At 45.0% G+C, this 20,252-nt stretch overlaps 1 protein-coding gene across 1 annotated transcript in view; it reads right to left on the reverse strand.

The window, feature by feature from the left end:
- Positions 1 to 20,252, reverse strand: part of cenpe (centromere protein E) — a 189,853-nt gene that overhangs the window by 37,416 nt on the left and 132,185 nt on the right. The window contains exons 38-41 of the mRNA XM_078570164.1: positions 19,671 to 19,931; positions 19,206 to 19,466; positions 3,061 to 3,294; positions 2,430 to 2,612 (exon numbers count right to left, since the gene is read on the reverse strand). Of these exons, the coding sequence (XP_078426290.1) occupies positions 2,430 to 2,612; positions 3,061 to 3,294; positions 19,206 to 19,466; positions 19,671 to 19,931 (939 nt within the window). The remainder of the gene's footprint in view (positions 1 to 2,429; positions 2,613 to 3,060; positions 3,295 to 19,205; positions 19,467 to 19,670; positions 19,932 to 20,252) is intronic.

Below are 20,252 nucleotides of genomic sequence, written 5' to 3' on the forward strand. Positions count from 1 at the left end.
TGTTCAGTGGTGGAGGGAGTGAATGTTTGTGGAAGGGGTGCCAATCAAGCAGACTGTTTTGTCCTGGATGGCACTGAGCTTCTTGAGTGCTGTTTGAGCTGCACTTATCCAGGCAAGTGGAGAGTATTCCATCATACTCCTGACCAGTGCCTTGTTGACGGTGGACAGGCTTTGGGGAGTCAGGAGGAGAGTTACTCGCCACAGGATTCCCAGCCTCTGACCTGCTCTTGTAGCCACAGTACTTATATGGCTAGACCAGTTCAGTTTCTGGTCAATGGTAATCCCCAGGATGTTGAAAGTGGGGGATTCAGTGATGATAATGCCATTGAATGTCTAGGGACGATGGTTATCTTGTCTCTTATTGGAGATGGTCATTGCCTGCCACTCGTGTGGCATGAATCTTACTTGCCACTTGTCAGCCCAAGCCTGGATATTGTCCAGGTCTTGCTGCATTTGGACATGGACTGCTTCAGTATCTGAGGAGTCACGAATGGTGCTGAACATTAATCAGCGAACATCCCCACTTCTGACCTTATGATGGAAAGAAGGTCATTGATGAAGCAGCTGAAGATGATTGGGCTGAGGATGCTACCATGAGGAACTCCTGCAGTGATGTCCTGGAGCTGAGATGGTTGACTTGCAACAACCACAACCATCTTTCTTTGTGCTAGGTATGACTCCAACCAGCAGAGAGTTTTCCGCCTGCCTCCCATTGGCTCCAGTTTTGCTAGGGCTCCTTGATGCCACACTTGGTCAAATACTGCCTTGATGTCAAAGGCAGTCACTCTCACCTCACCTCTGGAGTTCAGCTCTTTTATCCACGTTTGAACCAAGGCTGTAATGAAGTCAGAAGCTAAGTGACCTTGGTGGAACCCAAACTGATTGTCAGTGAGCAGGTTTTGCTAAGCAAGTGCCACTTGATATTCCTGTTGGTGACCTCTTCAATCACTTTACTGATGATTGAGAGTAGTCTGATGGGCTGGTAATTGGCCGGGTTAGATTTGTCCTGCTTTGTGTACAGGACATGTCTGGGCAAATTTCCACATTGCCAGGTAGATGCCTGTGTTGTCGCTATACTGGAACAGCTTGGCTAGGGGCGCTGCAGGTTATGGAGCACGTATTCAGTACTATTGCTAGGATATCGTCAGGGCCCATAGCCTTTGCAGTATCTAGTGCTTTCAGCTGTTTCTTGATATCACGGAGTGATTCGAATTGGCTGAAGGCCGGCATCTGAGATGCTGGGGACCTCTTGGGGAAGCAGAGATGGATCATCCATTGGGCACTTCTGGCTGAAGATTACTGCGACTGCTTCAGCCCTATCTGTTGCACTAATGTACTGGACTCCTCTATCATAGAGGATGAGCATATTTGTGGAGCCACCTCCTCCAGTGAGTTGTTTAATTGTTCACCACCACCATTCATGGCTGGATGTGGCAGGACTGCAGAGCTTAAATTTCATCCATTGGTTGTGGAATTGCTTAGCTCAGTCTATCACTTGCTGCTTATGCTGTTTGGCAAGCAAGTAGTCCTGTGTTATAGCTTCATGAGTTTGACCCCTCATTTTTAGGTATGCCTGGTGCTGCTCCTGGCATGCCCTTCTGCACTCTTCATTGAACCAGAATTGATCTCCTGGCTTGGTGGCAATGGTAGAATAGGGGATACGCCAGGCCATGAGGTTACGGATTGTGGTTGAGTACAATTCTGCTGCTGCTGCTGATGGCCCTTAGCACCTCATGGGTGGCCAGTATGGAGTTGCTAGGCCTGTTCAAAATCTATCCCATTTAGCACGATGGTAGTGCATGTTAGGTCATCTACTGTATATGTATTCCTTCTTCTTTAAACCATAATATTCGTGCCTCCCTCAAATGTTCCTTTAACCTGATGCTCCAGGAACTTGTTTTTTTCTGAAGTCTGCATTTTATCAGCTTGGATCACTGCTGCCATGACTTCAGTAGGTCTTGCATATACTCCGAGCTGCATGGCTAAATCATCCCTTTATAGGCTATAACCTAAAGGGACATCATCCTCGACCTTTGGAAGAGATCTAGAATGATGTGTAAATGATGTCTAGAGGGGAATGTTGCCAAAGAAGGCATTCTGTAAACATGCTGGATATTGAATTGAACTCAATGGGGAACACCTCTTTCATTTTATATGAAACTAAGTTTAGTGATGTGGTGAATGGCAATGAGTGGATCTATTTCTTCAAGAATCACAATAACTGGCCAGTCTCTAGGGTAAATCATATCAATTCATCCAGAAAGTGTCTGAACAAAATGCCCATAAAAAAAGCTGGTAACTACCTCGATTCTAGATAAGGATTCCAAACAATCAGGTTTCCTTCCTCACTTGTTCACCTTCTACATATCAATAAGATGAGAGTTACAACTGAAAGTACCGCTAGTAAAATAGTACTGTATAAAATATACCTGCAATAGTAGATCTTTTTCCTGTAGACAATTACAAAGCCTATTAATTTCTGCTTCAACTGGATCAGTTTCTGAATTAGCGGATACAATTTCTGCTTTCTCTTCTTTCAAAGTAACAATTTGTTTCTCTAAGATTGTGACAGATTCTTTAAGTTCTTTGTTCCTTCTTTCTTCCATCATAAGCTGTTGATAATTATTCAAGAATAAAATCTGATTAAATATAAGCAAATCTATTGCATGTATACCTAAGGACTTCAAAAAGCAATTTCCATTGTATTTGGTGTATCTACTGTAAATTCACCAATTGGTGATTAAGAGCAGCACATAACAAGAGCAGCAGTAACAGTATGTTCAGAACACTTGCAGTATCAAAATGAGTGTACATATGCTCTGGATTAAGGGAGGAGGAAAAATAAATAAAGGAAACAAAGAATTGGGGGAGCAAAGAAGAAAATTAATAATTTTTGTAAAAGGAATAATGGTTTCATTTTCAGCACTGCAGTCATCACCCTGATGTCAACACAACCTGTTTGTAGGTTACAGCAAACTAAATTTAAGAGCACTTTCTGGTGAAACTTAACATTTTATAGGATTTAAAAGTAACCCAAGAGTTCAAAATCCCAATACTCACCAATTCAGTCTTTTCAGAGAGAACATTCTGGGTTTTATCCACCTGTAATTTGAGCTCATCTTTCTCCATCAATATGGATATTTTATCTCTCTCCAGTTGATCACTAGATTCTCTTTGCAAGAGTTCCATTTTCTGCACCTTGGACACATGAGCTTTCATTTCCTCCCTCAATTGTTCAATCTCAATTAGCAGCCGGTCACGGTGGTTTCTTATACTGTTAAACTCATCTGTCCACTTAAACAACAGATGGAAAGATTCCATGAGGTTACACACACAAAATGCTGCAACATTGAGTGAAACTTAAATACTACTCCAATTTCTATGAGATTTGATTAACTTTCTCAGAGTGAGGAAGCATGGCCCTATTTTAGGCTCCTACCGGCTCCATTCTGAACTAGCAGTGAAAAACTGCTAAACTTGCTACCCAATATTTCCAACACTCAGCTGAAATTATTAGTAAAATTGTGGCTGTGTTCCTGAAAACTGAGACTTTAAGTGAAGCGACTTTAAGAAAGTCATAGGTTCCCACAGGAATCAATGTTAAAGCCAGAGTTAGGTTCCTTCAGGCGTTTGTCGCCCGGAAAAAGCAATGTGCAAATTTAAATATTGTCAGTTGTTTGGTAGTACAGAAATTGAGTATCGCTGAAAAAAAAGAGACATGTCAAAGCTTTTTGACTTGCACTCATCAGGGTATTCGCAAGAATACCAAATATAAAGGTAACAACAATTTATACTTCATGAGAAGAGAGTGCTGATTGGTTGGCAAGTGGACTCTGAGTCTCTTGGTAGAGGTGTTGCCATGGAAAATGCACCAGTTAACTGATGACTGATAGTTAACTGCCAAGCTTTGTCTAAATTTAAACCAGGCAGATTGATTGGTCAAGGCATTGTCCTGGGGAATGAACCAGAGATGGCCATTGCCTATTCTTTTCAGTTGAAACAGGTGCATGTACATGTTCTTTCTGTCTGCAAAGAACAGGGCTCTGTATTAATATACATAGCTTCCTACATGCATCAGTGCATCACATTGCAAGCCTGACTGATAATCTTAACATATGAGCATACAAATTAGGAGGAGTAGGCCACTTGGCCCTTCGAAGCTGCTCTGCCACTCAATAAGACCATGGCTGATCTGACTGTAACCTCAATTCCACATTCCGACCTACCCCTGATAACCTTTCGCCCTTGTGCTTCTCAAGAATCCACTTCTGCCTTAAAAATATTCAAAGACTCTGCTTCCACTGCCTTTTGAGGAAGGAAGTTCCAAAGATTCACGATCCTCAAAAAATTTTTCCTCAACTGTCTTAAATGGGCAACCCCTTATTTTTAAAGTGATCCCTAGTTCTGGATTCTCCCACAAGAGGAAACATCCTTTCCACATATGACCCTGTCAAGACCCTCTCAGGAGTTTTTGTGTTTCAATTAAGTCGCCTTTCACTCTTCTAAACTGCAGTGGATACAAGCCTAGGCTGTCCAACCTTTCCTCCTAAGACAACCCATCCATTCCAGGTATTAGTACAAATTGGGTGCCAGCGTAATTCTTAGAACACTCAGCATTGTTTAACAACTGTCGTCCAATCGCAGAAACACATCTAATGCTGGACACACTGTTTTCAGCTTTGCACATATGGGCTGGTTGGTTCATTCCTCAGAGCAATGCAATGACCAGAGTCAACCTGGTTTGAATTTAAACAAAGATTGGCAGTTAACTGTCAGTCATTAGTTAACTGGTGTATTTTCCATGGCAATGCCTCTACCAGAGTCCACTTGCCAATCAATCAGCACTTTTCAATTAAGTATAAATTTTTGTTTCTGCTACATTTGGTATTCTTGTGAGTGTCCTGATGAGTATAAGATGTAAAGCTTCGATATGTATCTTTGTCAGCGATATTTAAATACTATACCATATATGTACAGTACTATGCAGTCCTAGCTGAAATAACTTGTAAAATAAATTAAAAGAAATAGAGCACATGACATAACTTAAAAAAATTAGTTACCTCGGTACAGTATTTTTAGGCTGACCAGGTTCCATCTAGTGATAGTAGTTGTTCAGTGCAGGAAACTGCTGGAATCCTGAGACTACCTGCCCCAACTAACTTCTATCACTAGATGGAGCCCAGAAGCTTCAGTTTAGAATTGGAGCCAGGGCTGAAGTTCGGAGCAAAGCAACTGAAAACAGATCCTGGTAAGAACGGAGGGTGGGAAGCAAGGCCCAATTGGGGTGGTGGTAGTCTCGAAAGCAATGTCAAGGGGGAGGCAGGCCAGAGAACAACATCAGGAAGGGCGACGGAGGCAGGCCAGAGAGCAACACTGGGAGGCTAGGGCAGCACCAGTGGGGACTGAGGGCAAGAGCAGAAGAGTTGCGGCCAAGATTTCATGCTAAACATGCCACAGAAGAGGAAGTCTGTGGCAGATTTTTTTTTGGAAAAATATACTTTATTCATAAAATATCTGAGAGAACATTACAAAACATTTCTAAATGTCCATCACAAAAGGGGCAATCATATTCAACTCTTATACATGGATCATGAGGTGCTTCAATACCATCAATGAATATTACAGTCACTTCAGTATGGTCATTACAGACAGACAGTCAAACAATGCAATGGTATTGGAGTTATCGACATATATCATGTTGCACTCTGAGGTGCTTCAATACAACTATGATACATTTAGTATTCACTACATACAATCTTTGTGAGTCGTACAACCCGAGGGGTCTATATAATTCCCAGCCCCTTGGTGCACTATGGCAGAAAGGTCTTAGACAGCAACCTTTCCCCATTGCACCTTTGCGGCGCCTGCCCCAAGCTTTAGTGCGTCCCTCAGCACGTAGTCCTGGACCTTGGAATGTGCCAGTCTGCAACACTCGGTCGGGGACAACTCATTGCACTGGAAGACCAACAAATTTGGGGCAGGCCAAAGAGCGTCTTTCACCGAGTCGATGATACTCCAGCTGCATTTGATGTTTGTCTTGGTGTGTGTCCCTGGGAACAGCCTGTAGAGCACTGAGTCCTGCATCACAGCACTGCTCGGGATGAACCTTAACAAAAACCACTGCAGCTCTCTCCAGAACTTCTTTGCAAAGGCACATTCCACGAGGTGGTGAACAACGGTCTCTTCCCCACCACAGCCACCTCGAGGGCAACGTACAGAGTGGATGAGACTCCAGGCGTGTAGGAAGGATCTGATGGGAAAGGCCTTTCTAACCACCAGCCAAGCTACATCTTAGTGCTTGTTGGAAAGTTCTGGCGATGAGGCATTCTGCCAAATGACTGATAGTCTGCTCGGGGAACCATCTGACAGGATCCACCATCTCATTTTCCCGCAGGGCCTCTAGGGTGTTACATGCCGACCACTAGGCTTTTTTTTTGCAAAAATATACTTTATTCATAAAATATCTTCAACCACATTTCAAACCATTTCAAAAACACCATTACAAGGGTACAATCCGGTTCAACTTTTACAAAATGTATCACCAGGTGCATCAGTATGAACAATATTACAATCATTTACAGCCTTTCATTTTGAGCTGTACAGCCCGAGGGGATTTAAACAGTTCCCAGTCCCTCGGTGCACTGTGACAGAAAGGTCTTAGACAGCGACCCTTCCCCATTGCGCCTTTGCGGCAGCTGTCCCAAGCTTTAGTGCGTCCCTCAGCACGTAGTCCCGGACTTTGGATTGTGCCAGTCTGCAACACTCGGTCGGGGACAACTCTTTGTGCTGGAAGACCAACAAGTTTCGGGCAGACCAAAGCGCGTCTTTCACCGAGTTGATGATCCTCCAGCTGCAGTTGATGTTTGTCTCGGTGTGTGTCCCTGGGAATAGCCCATAGAGCACAGAGTCCTGTGTCACAGAACTGCTCGGGATGAACCTCGACAGCAACCACTGCATCTCTCTCCAGACCTTCTTTGCAAAGGCACAATCTACAAGGAGGTGAACAACGGTCTCTTCCCCACCACAGCCACCTCGAGGGCAACGTGCAGAGGGGGTGAGACTCCTGGCGTGTAGGAAGGATCTGACGGGGAAGGCCTTTCTCACCACCAGCCAAGCCACGTCTTGGTGCTTGTTGGAAAGTTCTGGCGATGAGGCATTCTGCCAAATGACTTTGACAGTCTGCTCGGGGAACCATCCCACAGGATCCACCCTCTCCTTTTCCCTCAGGGCCTCTAAGACGTTACGTGCTGACCACTGCCTGATGGACTTGTGGTCAAAGGTGTTTTTCTGCATAAATTTTTCCACGAGGGACAGGTGGTACGGCATGGTCCAACTACTTGGAGCGTTCCGCGGCAGCGTGGCCAGACCCATCCTTCGCAACACCGGGGACAGGTAGAACCTCAGCACATAGTGACACTTGGTGTTTGCGTACTGAGGGTCTACGCACCGCTTGATGCAGCCACACACAAAGGTGGCCATCAGTATGAGGGCGATGTTGGGCACGTTTTTTCCCCCTTTATCTAGAGGCTTGTACATTGCGTCCCTGCGGACACGATCCATTTTTGACCTCCAGATAAAGCGGAAGATGGCTCGAGTGATCGCCATCTCGCCAGACCTGTGCCACGTACAGCAACAGCGAGAGTGCCTCACACCTGATGACCAGGTTCTTAGCCGCAATGGAGAGGGAGCGTCGCTCCCACATGCCCAGTTTCCTTTTCACCATAGACACTCGCTCCTTCCAGTTCCTAACGCATGCCCTGGTCCCTCCGAACCATATCCCCAGCACCTTCAGGCTGTCAGCCCTGACAGTGAAGGGGACAAAGGATTGGTCAGACCAGTTCCCAAAGAACATGGCCTCGCTCTTCCCACGATTTACCTTGGCTCCCGAGGCCAGTTCGAACTGGTCGCAGATGTGGATCAGTCTGCGCACCGACAGCGGATCCGAGCAGAAGACGGCGACATCGTCCATGTACAGGGAGGTTTTTACCTGAGTGCCTCCACTGCCTGGGATCGTCACTCCTCTTATGCCCGGATCCTTCCTGATGGACTCAGCCAAGGGTTCTATGCAACACACGAAAAGAACAGGCGAGAGAGGACAGCCCTGCCTGACTCCAGATTTAATCGGAAAGCTATCTGTTTCCCACCCATTGATTCAGACTGCGCTACTGATGTTAGTGTAGAGCAGCTGGATCCAATTTCGAATTCCCTCCCCAAACCCCATTTTGGAGAGCACATCCACCATGTAGGTGTGCGATATTCTGTCAAAGGCCTTCTCCTGATCCAAGCTGATGAGGCAGGTATCCACACCCCTGTCCTGTACATAGACAATCGTATCCCTGAGCAGCGCGAGGCTGTCAGAGATCTTCCTGCCTGGCACAGTGCAGGTCTGGTCAGGGTGAATCACCAATTCCAGAGCGGATTTGACCCGATTGGCGATGACCTTGGACAGAATCTTATAGTCCACATTCAACAGTGAAATGGGTCGCCAATTTCTAATTTCCTCCCTTCCCCCCATGTGCTTGTAGATGAGGGTGATGATGCCTTTCCTCATGGATTCTGACATACTACCAGCCAGGAGCAAACTCTCGTACACTTCTAGCAGGTCTGGGCCGATCCAGTCCCACAGAGCCGAATACAATTCCGCCGGCAAGCCGTCGCTTCCGGGAGTTTTACTCTTCTCGAAGGACTCAAGGGCCTTAGTCAGTTCATCAGGAGTTAGCGGTTTGTCCAGGCTCTCCCGCGTACTGTTGTCTAAGACATCTGTGATAGAGGACAGGAAGGACTGGGAGGCCGTGCTGTCCGTGGGCTTCACGTCATACAATCCGGCATAAAAGGATTTGCTGATCCTCAAAATGTCGGACTGCGATGACTTTACTGAGCCGTCTTCTTCCTTCAGGCTGCTGATCACAGAGCTCTCTCTGTGTACCTTTTGGAAGAAGAAACGTGAGCACGTCTCGTCCTGCTCCACGGAGCGGACTCTGGAATGGAAGATGATCTCGCTGGTCTCCTTGTTGTCTCCAATGTTCTGGAGCTCGGGTGTCTCGTCCTCCAATGACCTGGAGCTTTGCCGCTTCTTCTGTCGGTGCCGCCCTGGCACTTCTTCATCCGAAGAGCTGCTGCCTTTGTCATCCATGTCGGATGGGAGACGCCTCTTGCCACTTGTCTGGAAAGTGGCTTTGCTTCTTCTTCGCTCCCACTTCCTTTTGGCTCTCTTCACCGTCTGCCACTCACCCTGCTGCTTTTCCACGGCTGCCTCCTCCTCCATTGATTCACTGTCCTGAGGACTGGGAGGTTCAGGAGGTAGTGCTGTTGATTGGCTATCTGTTGCCTCAATCTCTTCCTCTACCTTGTCTCTCTATGTGTCCTCCTTTGTCCCGTTGAGCTCCCTGGGGGTCTTGGTGGTTGGAGTGACACGAAGCATTTCTTCTGCTTCCCCCTCGTTGGCTTTGGCTGCCTGTGCGTAAGTACAGCAGCGTTTGGGGCAAGTTCTGTAGAGGTGACCTGCCTCGCCACACAGGTTGCAGCACTTAGCCTGTTTGCAGTCTTTTGTCTGGTGCCCTTCCTGTTTGCAGATCTTGCAGAGGGAGGCGCTGCAGTTGGCCGCCACATGACCAGCCTTGCCGCATGAGCGACAATGCTTGGGTTGCCCAGCGTAGACCAGGTAGCCACCGTTTCCCCCAATAGCGAATCTGGAAGGAGGGTGGAAAATGGCTCCCTTACCGTCGGTCTTTAGCGTGACCTTAAACTGGCGTTTGCCTGTCCAGATCCCCAAGTCGTCTCGAATCTCGGTGCCGCCCCCCACCTTATCGAAGTACCTGGTGAGGAAGGTGACCACGTCGGCGACAGGGACGAAGGGGTTGTACAGATGCACCATCACCACACGGTCCCGTTGCAACGGCAGAGCAAAGAGCGGCTCCGCCGTCAGAATCTTCATCTCCGGCAGGTCTCTCTTCTCCTCGAACGCCCTCAGGAGCTGGACCTGGCAGGGGAGAGACCATGAGCATGGTTCTGCCAAGGCAAGGTCAGGAAGCAAAGGCTATAACCAATCGAAACCATTACCATGGGTTATCTACACCGTCCGAGTCACGGTGAAGGACAGCGAAGGAGGATCACCTATGGATCGGGCCTTCTTCGCCAGGAGGATCCTGTTGAAGGCGTGCGGTTTTGAAGCTCCGGAGATCTTCACCCTGCAGGAATTCCCCAGCGCTGGATTTTTCTACATGCCGACCACTAGGCTTTCAAATGAAATTGGCAACAGATTGTTAAACAGATAGACTGGCATTGCATTAAAGTGAAACAATGTTAAGTGAGTCAACATTAAGCAAGGGCTTACTGTACTTTAAATGATTACAACCAACATCTTAACTCAGCATTGCAACAGAGCTGTGCCCAACTCTTTGTCCTCATAGGTTACTTTGGTATATACCACTGAACATCATGAGCCAAAATATTAACTCGAGTTAATGGTGCAATTAACATGCATAGATCTACACTGCTGATATGCCAATCAGTTGTAACTACCATTAAGAAACATTTCAGTCATCCATAGGAAGTGATCTGTACTGTTCTCAATTTTCTTACATATATATTCGATCAACTCACTTGGAATTCACTGTTTAGTGATGATTTAAGGCCATTGATACTCTGTGTAAAGTGAAAGTCTCTGGATTTTTACCAACAGCTTTAGTGCACATGGTAGAAACACTTTTCCCTCTATATCTCACAACATCTCTTTCTCCTCCCTAGTCCACTCCAAACAAAATACGAGGGCAGAGTTCCTCTTACCCATGTCCACATAAAGACAACACCCAGTAAGGCTCATTTCGTTTCATTATTTGGCAATAGTTATCATCATGACTCCTAAAAAAATCAGAACTCTACAATCCCTTACTAATGTTAAAACACTGAAAATACAAAGACTGCACAAGTACATGGGGGAAAAAAAATATTCAGCTGCAGTTCAAACACAAAAAATCCTCAACGAACAAGCTCACTCTTGACCTTAATGACAGAGGGAAGGTCACTGGTAAAGCAGTTGGAGGAGGAAAGTTTGAGAAAATTCCAAAGCAATGACTTAGGCTGACAATGATTGGCCCCAGACAATCAGAACCATTTTTATTTGTGTCAGATATGGCTCCAACAGTGGAATTTTCATTTTATTTCCTAATGACCTGTTTTGTTATCGTTCTTGATACCATAGGATATATACAGCACACAGGCCATTCAGCCAATGCCATGTTGAGGGACTTATACTTTTCCTTTGGCATTCAGCTCTTGCAACCACATCTGGGTGAAGAAAATGAGGTGGTCTGGAGCCAAGTAGTTTGAGTTCTGCTAAGTGTTGCTGAGCAGGTTTGAGACTATAACTTTACGAAGGATTGGGAGACAGCCAATAGGATAAATCTACATAGCAGCTTGTTACGACGCAGCAGATGGTAAATGCTGAGCTGTTCAAATCCCAGAGGGAAACAACTAGCACAACTAATTTTCAATTTGTATGTTTTGAGATCCGGGCTTTGAATTCAGTAACAAGACCACCGAGTCTCAAGAGGTTTTTGTAAAACTAAATTAAACATTTATTAATAAAAAGAAAATATTGTAAGCACAAGGTATGTCTACAAATTATTATTATAACTTCTAAATCTCCTAATTAATTTAACTCCCAGTTACACTTTTGTTAGGGCAACAGTTAAGACACAGATTTTAAAAGACCCAGGCAAAATAAACAATATCCCGAACAGTCGGATTCAAAGTGAGTTCTCTTAACTTCAGTCCCTGGAGGCAGCAGTTTGGTACATACCGGCTGTGAGCTTTTCACACTTGTTGGATCTTAAACTTACAAAAAGCTTTCTCTCCTTTATATATATTTTCCTCTTTGAATGCAAATTCCCATTGTTTCACTATGTCTTTTGAACTTTTACCTCACTACTAATAAAAAAAATCCATCATAGTACTAATCCACCAGTACTCTTTGGGAAAAATAAGTAAACACACTACTTCTTACTAATTCTGCTGGCTAGGTATTCCTTATACCCCCTCCTTTGAATTTAAGCCATTATAGTTTGTTTAAAAATGCAAATGTTCCCTTTACACTTCACATTCTAAAATTTCCCCATGTTTACCTAATAAACATTTCAAATCTAACTTCTCTTCTTACGTCAAGGCACCCAGACTAACTGTCTCTAATTCAATTAAGTTTAACGTACACACATAGACACATCCCATATCCTATGCTGTAATCAGCATATTCAGACACTTCTTAACGTCATATGGAATCAATGGAAAGGACATAGGCTTGAGCAATGAAGACGACCATGCAGGCTCCTCTACTTAACACCGTTGGTATTTATATTCTGGGCTCCATCATGGTTTAACACAGGTGTGTTTAGAATGTCACCTCCTTCTCCACTACCATAGCCATCTACAGATAGTAGGGCTGCAGAGGTTTGATCGCAATCTGTTTGCAGGGGCTACATAGCCCTTATTAGTTGATGCTTTATGCTCATCCCTACAGTGGGTTGCAACTTCAGTGATGCCTGATGGCGCTCCTGGAATGCCCGTACCTGACATCATGGTGATCAAAGGCTGAGGGATGTATGGGCCAAAATATTTCAGATTTCTGGTGCCCCTACATCATCTCATGGGAACCAGAGTTAGGCTGCTAGCAGGTCAGTTAGTATGGCTACAATATACAATGGAGGATGTCCTCCTTGTTTCAAGGCTATTTCTTCCCGGGGCTGAGGGGCATTCCAATCCATGTAGTGAGAGCCATAGATGTCTACAGCATAGAAAAAGGCCCTTTGGCCCATCGAGTCTGTGCCAGTCAAACAAGTACCTAACTATTCTAACCCATTTTCCAGCACTAGGCCCATAGCCTTGTATGCCATGGCATTGCAAATGCACATCCAAATACTTCTTAAATGTTATGAGGGTTTCTGCCTCTACCACCCTTTCTGGCAGAGGGTTCCAGATTCCCACCACCCTCTGGGTGAAAAAAATTCTTCCTCACATCCCTTCTAAACCTCCTGCCCCTTACCTTAAATCTATGCCCCCTGATTATTGATCCCTCCACCAAGGGGAAAAGTTCCTTCCTGTCTACCTTAGCTATGCCCCTCAATTTTATACACCTCAATCATGTCCCCCCCTCAATCTCTTCTGCTCCAGGGAAAATAACCCCAGTCTATCCAATCTCTCCTCAAACTCACCAGCCCAGGCAACATCCTGGTAAATCTCCTCTGCACTCTCTCTAGTGCAATCACATCCTTCCTATAATGCAGATTCCAGAACTGCACGCAATACTCTAGCTGTGGCCTAACCAGTGTTTCATACAGTCCCAGCATAACCTCCCGGTTCTTATATTCTATGCCTCAGCTAATAAAGGCAAGTATCATGTATTCCCGTGCCTTCTTTGTCCTGCCCAAGTGCATCAATTCACACTTATCCGGATTAAATTCCATTTGCCACTGATCAGCCCATCTGACCAGCCCATCTATATCCTCCTGTAATCTAAAGCTATCCTCCTCACGATTTACCACCCCACCAATTTTTGTGTCATCCACGAACTTACTGATCAACCCTCCTACATTCAAGTCTAAATCGTTTATATATACCACAAACAGCAAGGGGCCCAACACCCATCCCTGTGGAACCCCACTGGACACAGGAATCCAGTCACAAAAACACCCCTCGACCATCACCCTATGCTTCCTGCCACTCAGCCAATTCTGGATCCAATTTGCCAAACTGCCTTGGATTCTATGGGCTCTTACCTTCGTTATCAGTCTCCCATGCGGGACCTTATCAAAAGCCTTGCTGAAGTCCAAGCAGACTACGTCAAATGCATTGTCCTCATCTACACACCTGGTCACCTCTTCGAAAAATTCAATTAAATTGGTCAGACATGACGTCCCCTAAACAAAACCATGCTGACTGTTCTTGACTAATCCCTGCCTCTCCAAGTGTAGATTAATTCTGTCCCTCAAAATTGCTTCCAATAGTTTCCCCACCACTGAGGTTAGACTGACTGGCCTGTAGTTCCCTGGTTTATGCCTTCCTTCCTTCTTGAATAACGGTACCACATTGGCTGTCCTCCAGTCCTCTGGCATCTCCCCTGTGGCCAGAGATGTATTGAAAATTACTGCCAGCACCCCGGCTATCTCCTCCCTTGCCTCACTCAATAGCCTGGGATATGTTTCATCCAGGCCTAGAGATTTATCTACTTTTAAGCCTGCCAGACTATTTCTATTCTAATTTCTTTAATTATATCACAGACCTTCTGCCTGATTTCCACACCTACGTTGTCCCTCTCATTTGTGAACGCCGACACAAAGTATTCATTTAGAACCCTACCTATGTCTTCTGGCTCCACACACAAATTACCACTATGGTCCTTAATGGGTCCTACTCTTTCCCTAGTTATCCTCTTACTCTTAAGGTACTTGTACAATAACTTTGGATTTTCCTTTATTTTACCTGCCAATGTTTTTCATGCCCCCATTTTGCTCTCCTAATTTGCTTTTTAAGTTCCCCCCTGCTCATTCTATACTCCTCTAGGGCTTCTGCTGTTTTGAGCCCTTGGTATCTGCCATAAGCCTCCCTTTTTCTCTTTATCCAATCCTGTATATCCCTGGATTTGTTGGTCCCACCCTTTATCTTTACTGGAATATGTGGCCCGGTACTCTCCCTATTTCCTTCTTGAATGAGTCCCATTGCTCTGATGCAGATTTACCTAAAAGTAGCTGCTCCCAATTCACTCTGGCCAAATCATATCTGATCTTATTAAAATCGGCCTTCCCCCCAATTTAGAACTCTGATTTCTGGCCCATCCTTGCCCTTTTCCATATCAACCTTGAATCTAACGGAGTCATGATCACTATCTGCAAAATTTTCTCCCACTGATACCACTACCACTTGCCCAGCTTCATTCCCTAAAATTTAAGTCCAGGACTGCCCCCTCTCTTGTAGGACCTTCTACGTACAGGCTTAAAAAGCTCTCCTGGATGCATTTTAAGAATTCTGCTCTCTCTAGGCCTATCACACTATGACTAATCCAGTTAATGTTGGGGAAGTTGAAATTCCCCACTACTGCTACCCTATTATTTTTACATTTCTATTAAATTTGCCTACATATCTGCTCTTCTGTTTCTCTCTGACTGTTTGGGGGCCTATAGTACACTCTCAGCAGTGTGATTGCTCCTTTTTTGTTTTTAAGTTCTACCCATATGGCTTCATTTGAGGAGCCTTCTAAGATATCATCCCTTCTTATTGCAGTAATTGATTCCTTGATCAATATTGCAATACCCCCTCTTCTTTTACCTCCTTCCTTGTCTCGCCTGAAGACCCTATATCCTTGAATATTGTGCTGCCAATCCTGCCCGACTCTCAACCATGTCTTTGTGACAGCAATGACATCATACTGCGATGTGTTAATTTGTGCCCTTAACTCATCTGCCTTATTCGTCAGACTCCTTGCATTAAAATAAATACCATTCAACCGTGACAAATTCCCTTGTGCCTTAACTGACCTATAACTTCTATGCCTTCTTGGCTCACTTGCTCTCTCTTCTAATTTTGGCTCTGCATCTCCCCCTGCTGAACCTCCTCTCAGGATCCCACTCCTCCAGCCAAGTTAGTTTAAACCCTCACCAACAGCACCAGCAAACCTCCCCACAAGGATGGTGGTCCCATTCCGGTTCAGGTGCAACCCGTCTGCCTTGTACAGGTCCTACCACCCCCAGAAAGGGACAGATCCTTCTGTAATAGGTAGGTTGAAAAAGGAGGGGAAGTAGGCTATCCCCTTACATAGGTCCCATCATGAGACTGGCAGCCATGTTTAAGACACAGCCAATGGTGGTACTACCAAGTTGCTCTTACTGGGCTTTGTGCTTTTGTTTTCCTCAAAGTTTACAACAGGTTTTCAACATGAAATACAAGTTAGTTAGTTGCGAAGATCAGGAGGATTGGAACGGTTACTTGACTAGTAATCCAGAGGCCCAGACTAGTATTCCAGAGGCACGAGTTCAAACTCTGTCATAGCAGCTGTGGAATTTAAATTCAATGAATTAATAAATCTGGACTAAAATACTAGTCTCAGTAGTGGCGATCATGAAACTACCGACTTATAAAAACAAAATCTAGTTCACTAATGTCCTTTTGGGAAGGGAATGTGCTGTCCTTACCAGGCCTGGCCTTCATGTGACTCCAAACCCCCAGCAACATAGTTGACTCTTAGCTGCCCTCTGAAAAAGGTCTAGTAAGCCACTCAGGTGTATCAAACTGCTCCAGAAAATTCAAAGAATAAAACTAGATGGGCCACCCAGCACTGATACAGGTTCAAGAAATGGCAAAGACACACTCTGCCCCAGTTGACCCAGCAAAGTCCTCCTCACGAACATCCGCGAACATGTGCCAAAATGGGAGAGCTGCCTCATTGACTAATCAAGCAACAGCCTGACAGACATACTTACTGAATCGCACCTTACATGTCCCAGGCTCCTCCATCACCATCTCATGGTGTCTGTTTCCAGTGAGACAGAACATACACACCAGAGTGGTATACAGTCAGAAGGGAGTGCTTAACATTGAATCCAGAGTGCATGAAGTCTCATGGCGTCACGTCAAACATGGGAAAGGAAACCTCTTGCTAATTACCACCTACCACCTTCCACCAGCTGATGAATCAGTACTCCATGCTGAACACTACTTGGAAGGATGACTGAAGGCAGTCAAATGGAGGGCTTCAATGCTTAACATTAAGATTGGCTCAACAGCACCACTACTAATCTAGCTGGCTGAGTCTAGAAGGACAGATTTGCCAGACTGGCCTGTGGCAGGTGATGACAAAGTTAACAGAGGAAACAAACCTACTTGACCTCATCCTCAATGTATCTGTTGCAGATGCATCTGTCCAAAATAGAGGGTATAGGCAAGAGTGATCACTGCACAGTGCTTGTGGAGATAAAGTCTCGTCTTCACACTCAATACCCTCCATCGTGTTGTGTGGCACTACCACAGCGTTAAATGGGATAGATTCAAGACATATCTAGGAGCTTGAAACTGGGCATTCATGGGGGACTGTGAGCCATCAGCAGCATCAAAATTGTATTGAACCATAATCTGCAATCTTGTGGCCCAGAATATTACTCACTCTACCATTACAATTGAGCCAGGAGACCAATCAGGAAAGTATGCAAGAGCAGCATCAGGCATACCTAAAATTGAGGTGCAAACCTGGTGAAGCTACAATACTGGACTTGGTGCACATTAAACAGTGGAAGCAGCAGAGCTAAGCAATCCCACAACCAATGGATCAGATCAAAGCTCTGCAATCCCTACCACATCCAGTCATGAATGGTTGTGGACAATTAAACACCCAACAGGGGCCAGTGGCTTGAGGACCATACCCATCCTTAACGATGGGGGAGCCCAGGACATCAATTCAAAAGACAAAGTTGAACATCTGCAACCATCTTCAGCTAGAAGTGCTGAGTGGGTGATCGATCTTGGCCTCCTCCTGATGTCCCCACCATCATGGATACTTGTCTTCAGACGATGCAATTCCTTCCACATGAAATCAAGGAACAGCTGAATGCACTGGGTACAGCAAAAGCTATAGGCTCTGACAACACACTGGCAGCACAAGGCACTTAAGATTTGTGCTCCAGAATGAGCTACACCCCTAGCCAAGTTGTTCCAGTAGAACTACAACATTGGCATCTACCAGACAATCACTCTGCATTCAGGCTTAATAACATTCGCACCACATAAGCACCAGACAATGGCCATCTCCAATAAGAAAGAATCTAACCTTCTCCCCATGACATTCACAGGCATTACCATCGCTGAATCCCCATCATCAACACCCTTGGGGGGTTGCTAACATGATCAGAAACTTAAATGAATAAGTCACATAAATACTGTGGATATAATAGGTCAGAGGCTGGGAATACTGTGGCAAGTAACTCACCTGTGTCCTCAAAGTCTGTATACCTCAATTCCAGAGCTGAAGTGGCATTGACTACCCTAGACATCAAGCCAGCATTTGACCGAGTGTAGCATCAAACAGCCCTAGCAAAACTGAAGTCACTAGAATCAGGGGGAAAGCTCTCCACTGATTAGAGTCAAACCTAGCACTCAGGAAGATGATTGTGGTTGTTGGAGGCCAATCATCTCAGCCCTAGGGCATTGTTGCAGGAGTTCCCAAGGGTAGTGTCTGAGGCCCAACCACCTTCTGCTGCTTCATCAATGACAATTCCCCCCATCATAAGGTCAGAGTGGAGTTGTGCGCTGATAATTGCACAGAGTTCATTAACATTCATAACTCCTCAGATACTGAAGCAGTCTGTACCCATATACAACAAGACCTGGAAAACATGCAGGATTGGGCTGCCTACCAAGTGGCAAGTGATAATTGTGCCACACAATTGCCAGGCAAAAAGCATCTCTCCATGACATTCAATAGCATTCCCATCAACGAATTCTCCACCATCAACATCCTGGGGTTCACCATTGACCAGAAACTGGACTGGACCAGCCATGTAAATACTGTGGTTACAAGTCCAGGTCAACAACAGGGAATTCTATGGCAAGTTACACAACTCCTGGCTCCCCAAAGCCTGTCCACCATCTACAAGGCACCAGTCAGAAACGTAATAGAATAGTCCACACTTGCCTCGATGTGTGTGATTCCAACACTCAAAAACTAGAGACCATCCTGGACAAAACAGCCCACTTGATTTGGCACCACATCCACCACCTTAACTATTCACTCTCTCCACCAGTGCATAACGGCAGCAAGGTGTACCATAAACAAGATGCAACTCGCCAAACCTCCTTTGACAGCACTTTCAAAATCTGTGACCACTATCATCTAGGCGGGCAAGGGCAGCAGATGCATGGGAACAACAGCACCTGCAAGTTCTACTCCAAGCCACACATCATCCTAACTTGGAAATATATCGCCATTCCTTCATTGTCGCTGGATCAAAATCCTGGAACTCCCTTCATAGTAACCCTGTGGGTGTTCTTACACCAGATGTGCTGCAGCGGTTCAAGGCGGCAGCTCAATACCTCACTGTGACAATTCAGATTGGGTGGCAAATGCTGGCCTAGCCAGCAATGTTCTCATCCCATGGAGAGAATAAAATATTACAATTTTGAGACAACAACAAAAAAGTATACTATGGTACTTATGATCCGTTACTCACCATCTGAGTGTTTTCTTGTAGGGTCCTCTTCATTTCATCCCTCTGCACTTTACTATTCTCTAGCATCACCTGAAGATTATCGTTCTCCTTTATTATGGTTGACTTTTCATCCTCTAGTTGCTGGAGCCTCAGGTTAAATTCCTTCTCCTGAATTTCTGCTTTTTGTTCATTGGAAACACGAGCTCTCAGCTCTTCAATCTCACCAAGCAGCACATCGCGCTGAGACACTACACAGCGCAGTTCCTTAGTTTGCTCTTGCATCTAATAGAAACATTAAAAATTACAAATGAAACCAAATTGCTAGTTGCATACTATAGTAAAGTTTTCTTCCACATTTTCAGGAGGTTATCCTGTACACAAGAGGTGACGTACTGCTGTGAAACAGGTTAATACACTTATTGCATATACAATGTCCCCATCGTGACAAAATTATATTTTCTCCATAGTTGTAAATTTATAACTCACTGCCTCAGTGTTTTCTTGTACGGTACTCATCATTTCATTGTTTTCTGATTTGGCACTCTCCAGTAATTCCTGGAGCTCCTCCTTCTCCTTCGTTATGGTTAATTTTTCATCCTCCAGTTGCTGGAGTCGTTGGTTGAAATTTTCTGCCACAAGTTCTGTGCTTTGCTCTTTGCAAACACAAGCCTTCAGCTCATCAATCTCACCGAGTAGCACATCACGCTGAGATACCACACAGTGAAGTTCCTCAGATTGTTCTTGCATCTAATAAAAACATTAAAAATTACAGATGTAACCATGTTGCTAGATGCATGCCTCAGTAATGTCTTCCTCCACATTTTCATGAGGCTGTCCGATACAGTGAAGGTATACTGCAGCAAATCTGGTTAATAAATTCAGTGACAATATAAGGGCTGTAACATGGCAACTGTTGGGCCAAATTTTGCTGGAGCAAGGTTGCATGGTATGATCCGTTAGTTAGACTTTCTGGTACACATTTAGATTTTAAAATGCTTTGCCCACAAAGATGTTGGATTATGAGCAGGTAATGGCACAGTAAGCACAACAACAGGGTTCTGATACTTT

This window comes from Cetorhinus maximus, chromosome 2 (assembly GCF_964194155.1).
Source record: "Cetorhinus maximus chromosome 2, sCetMax3.hap1.1, whole genome shotgun sequence".
Classification (NCBI taxonomy): Eukaryota; Metazoa; Chordata; class Chondrichthyes; order Lamniformes; family Cetorhinidae; genus Cetorhinus; species Cetorhinus maximus.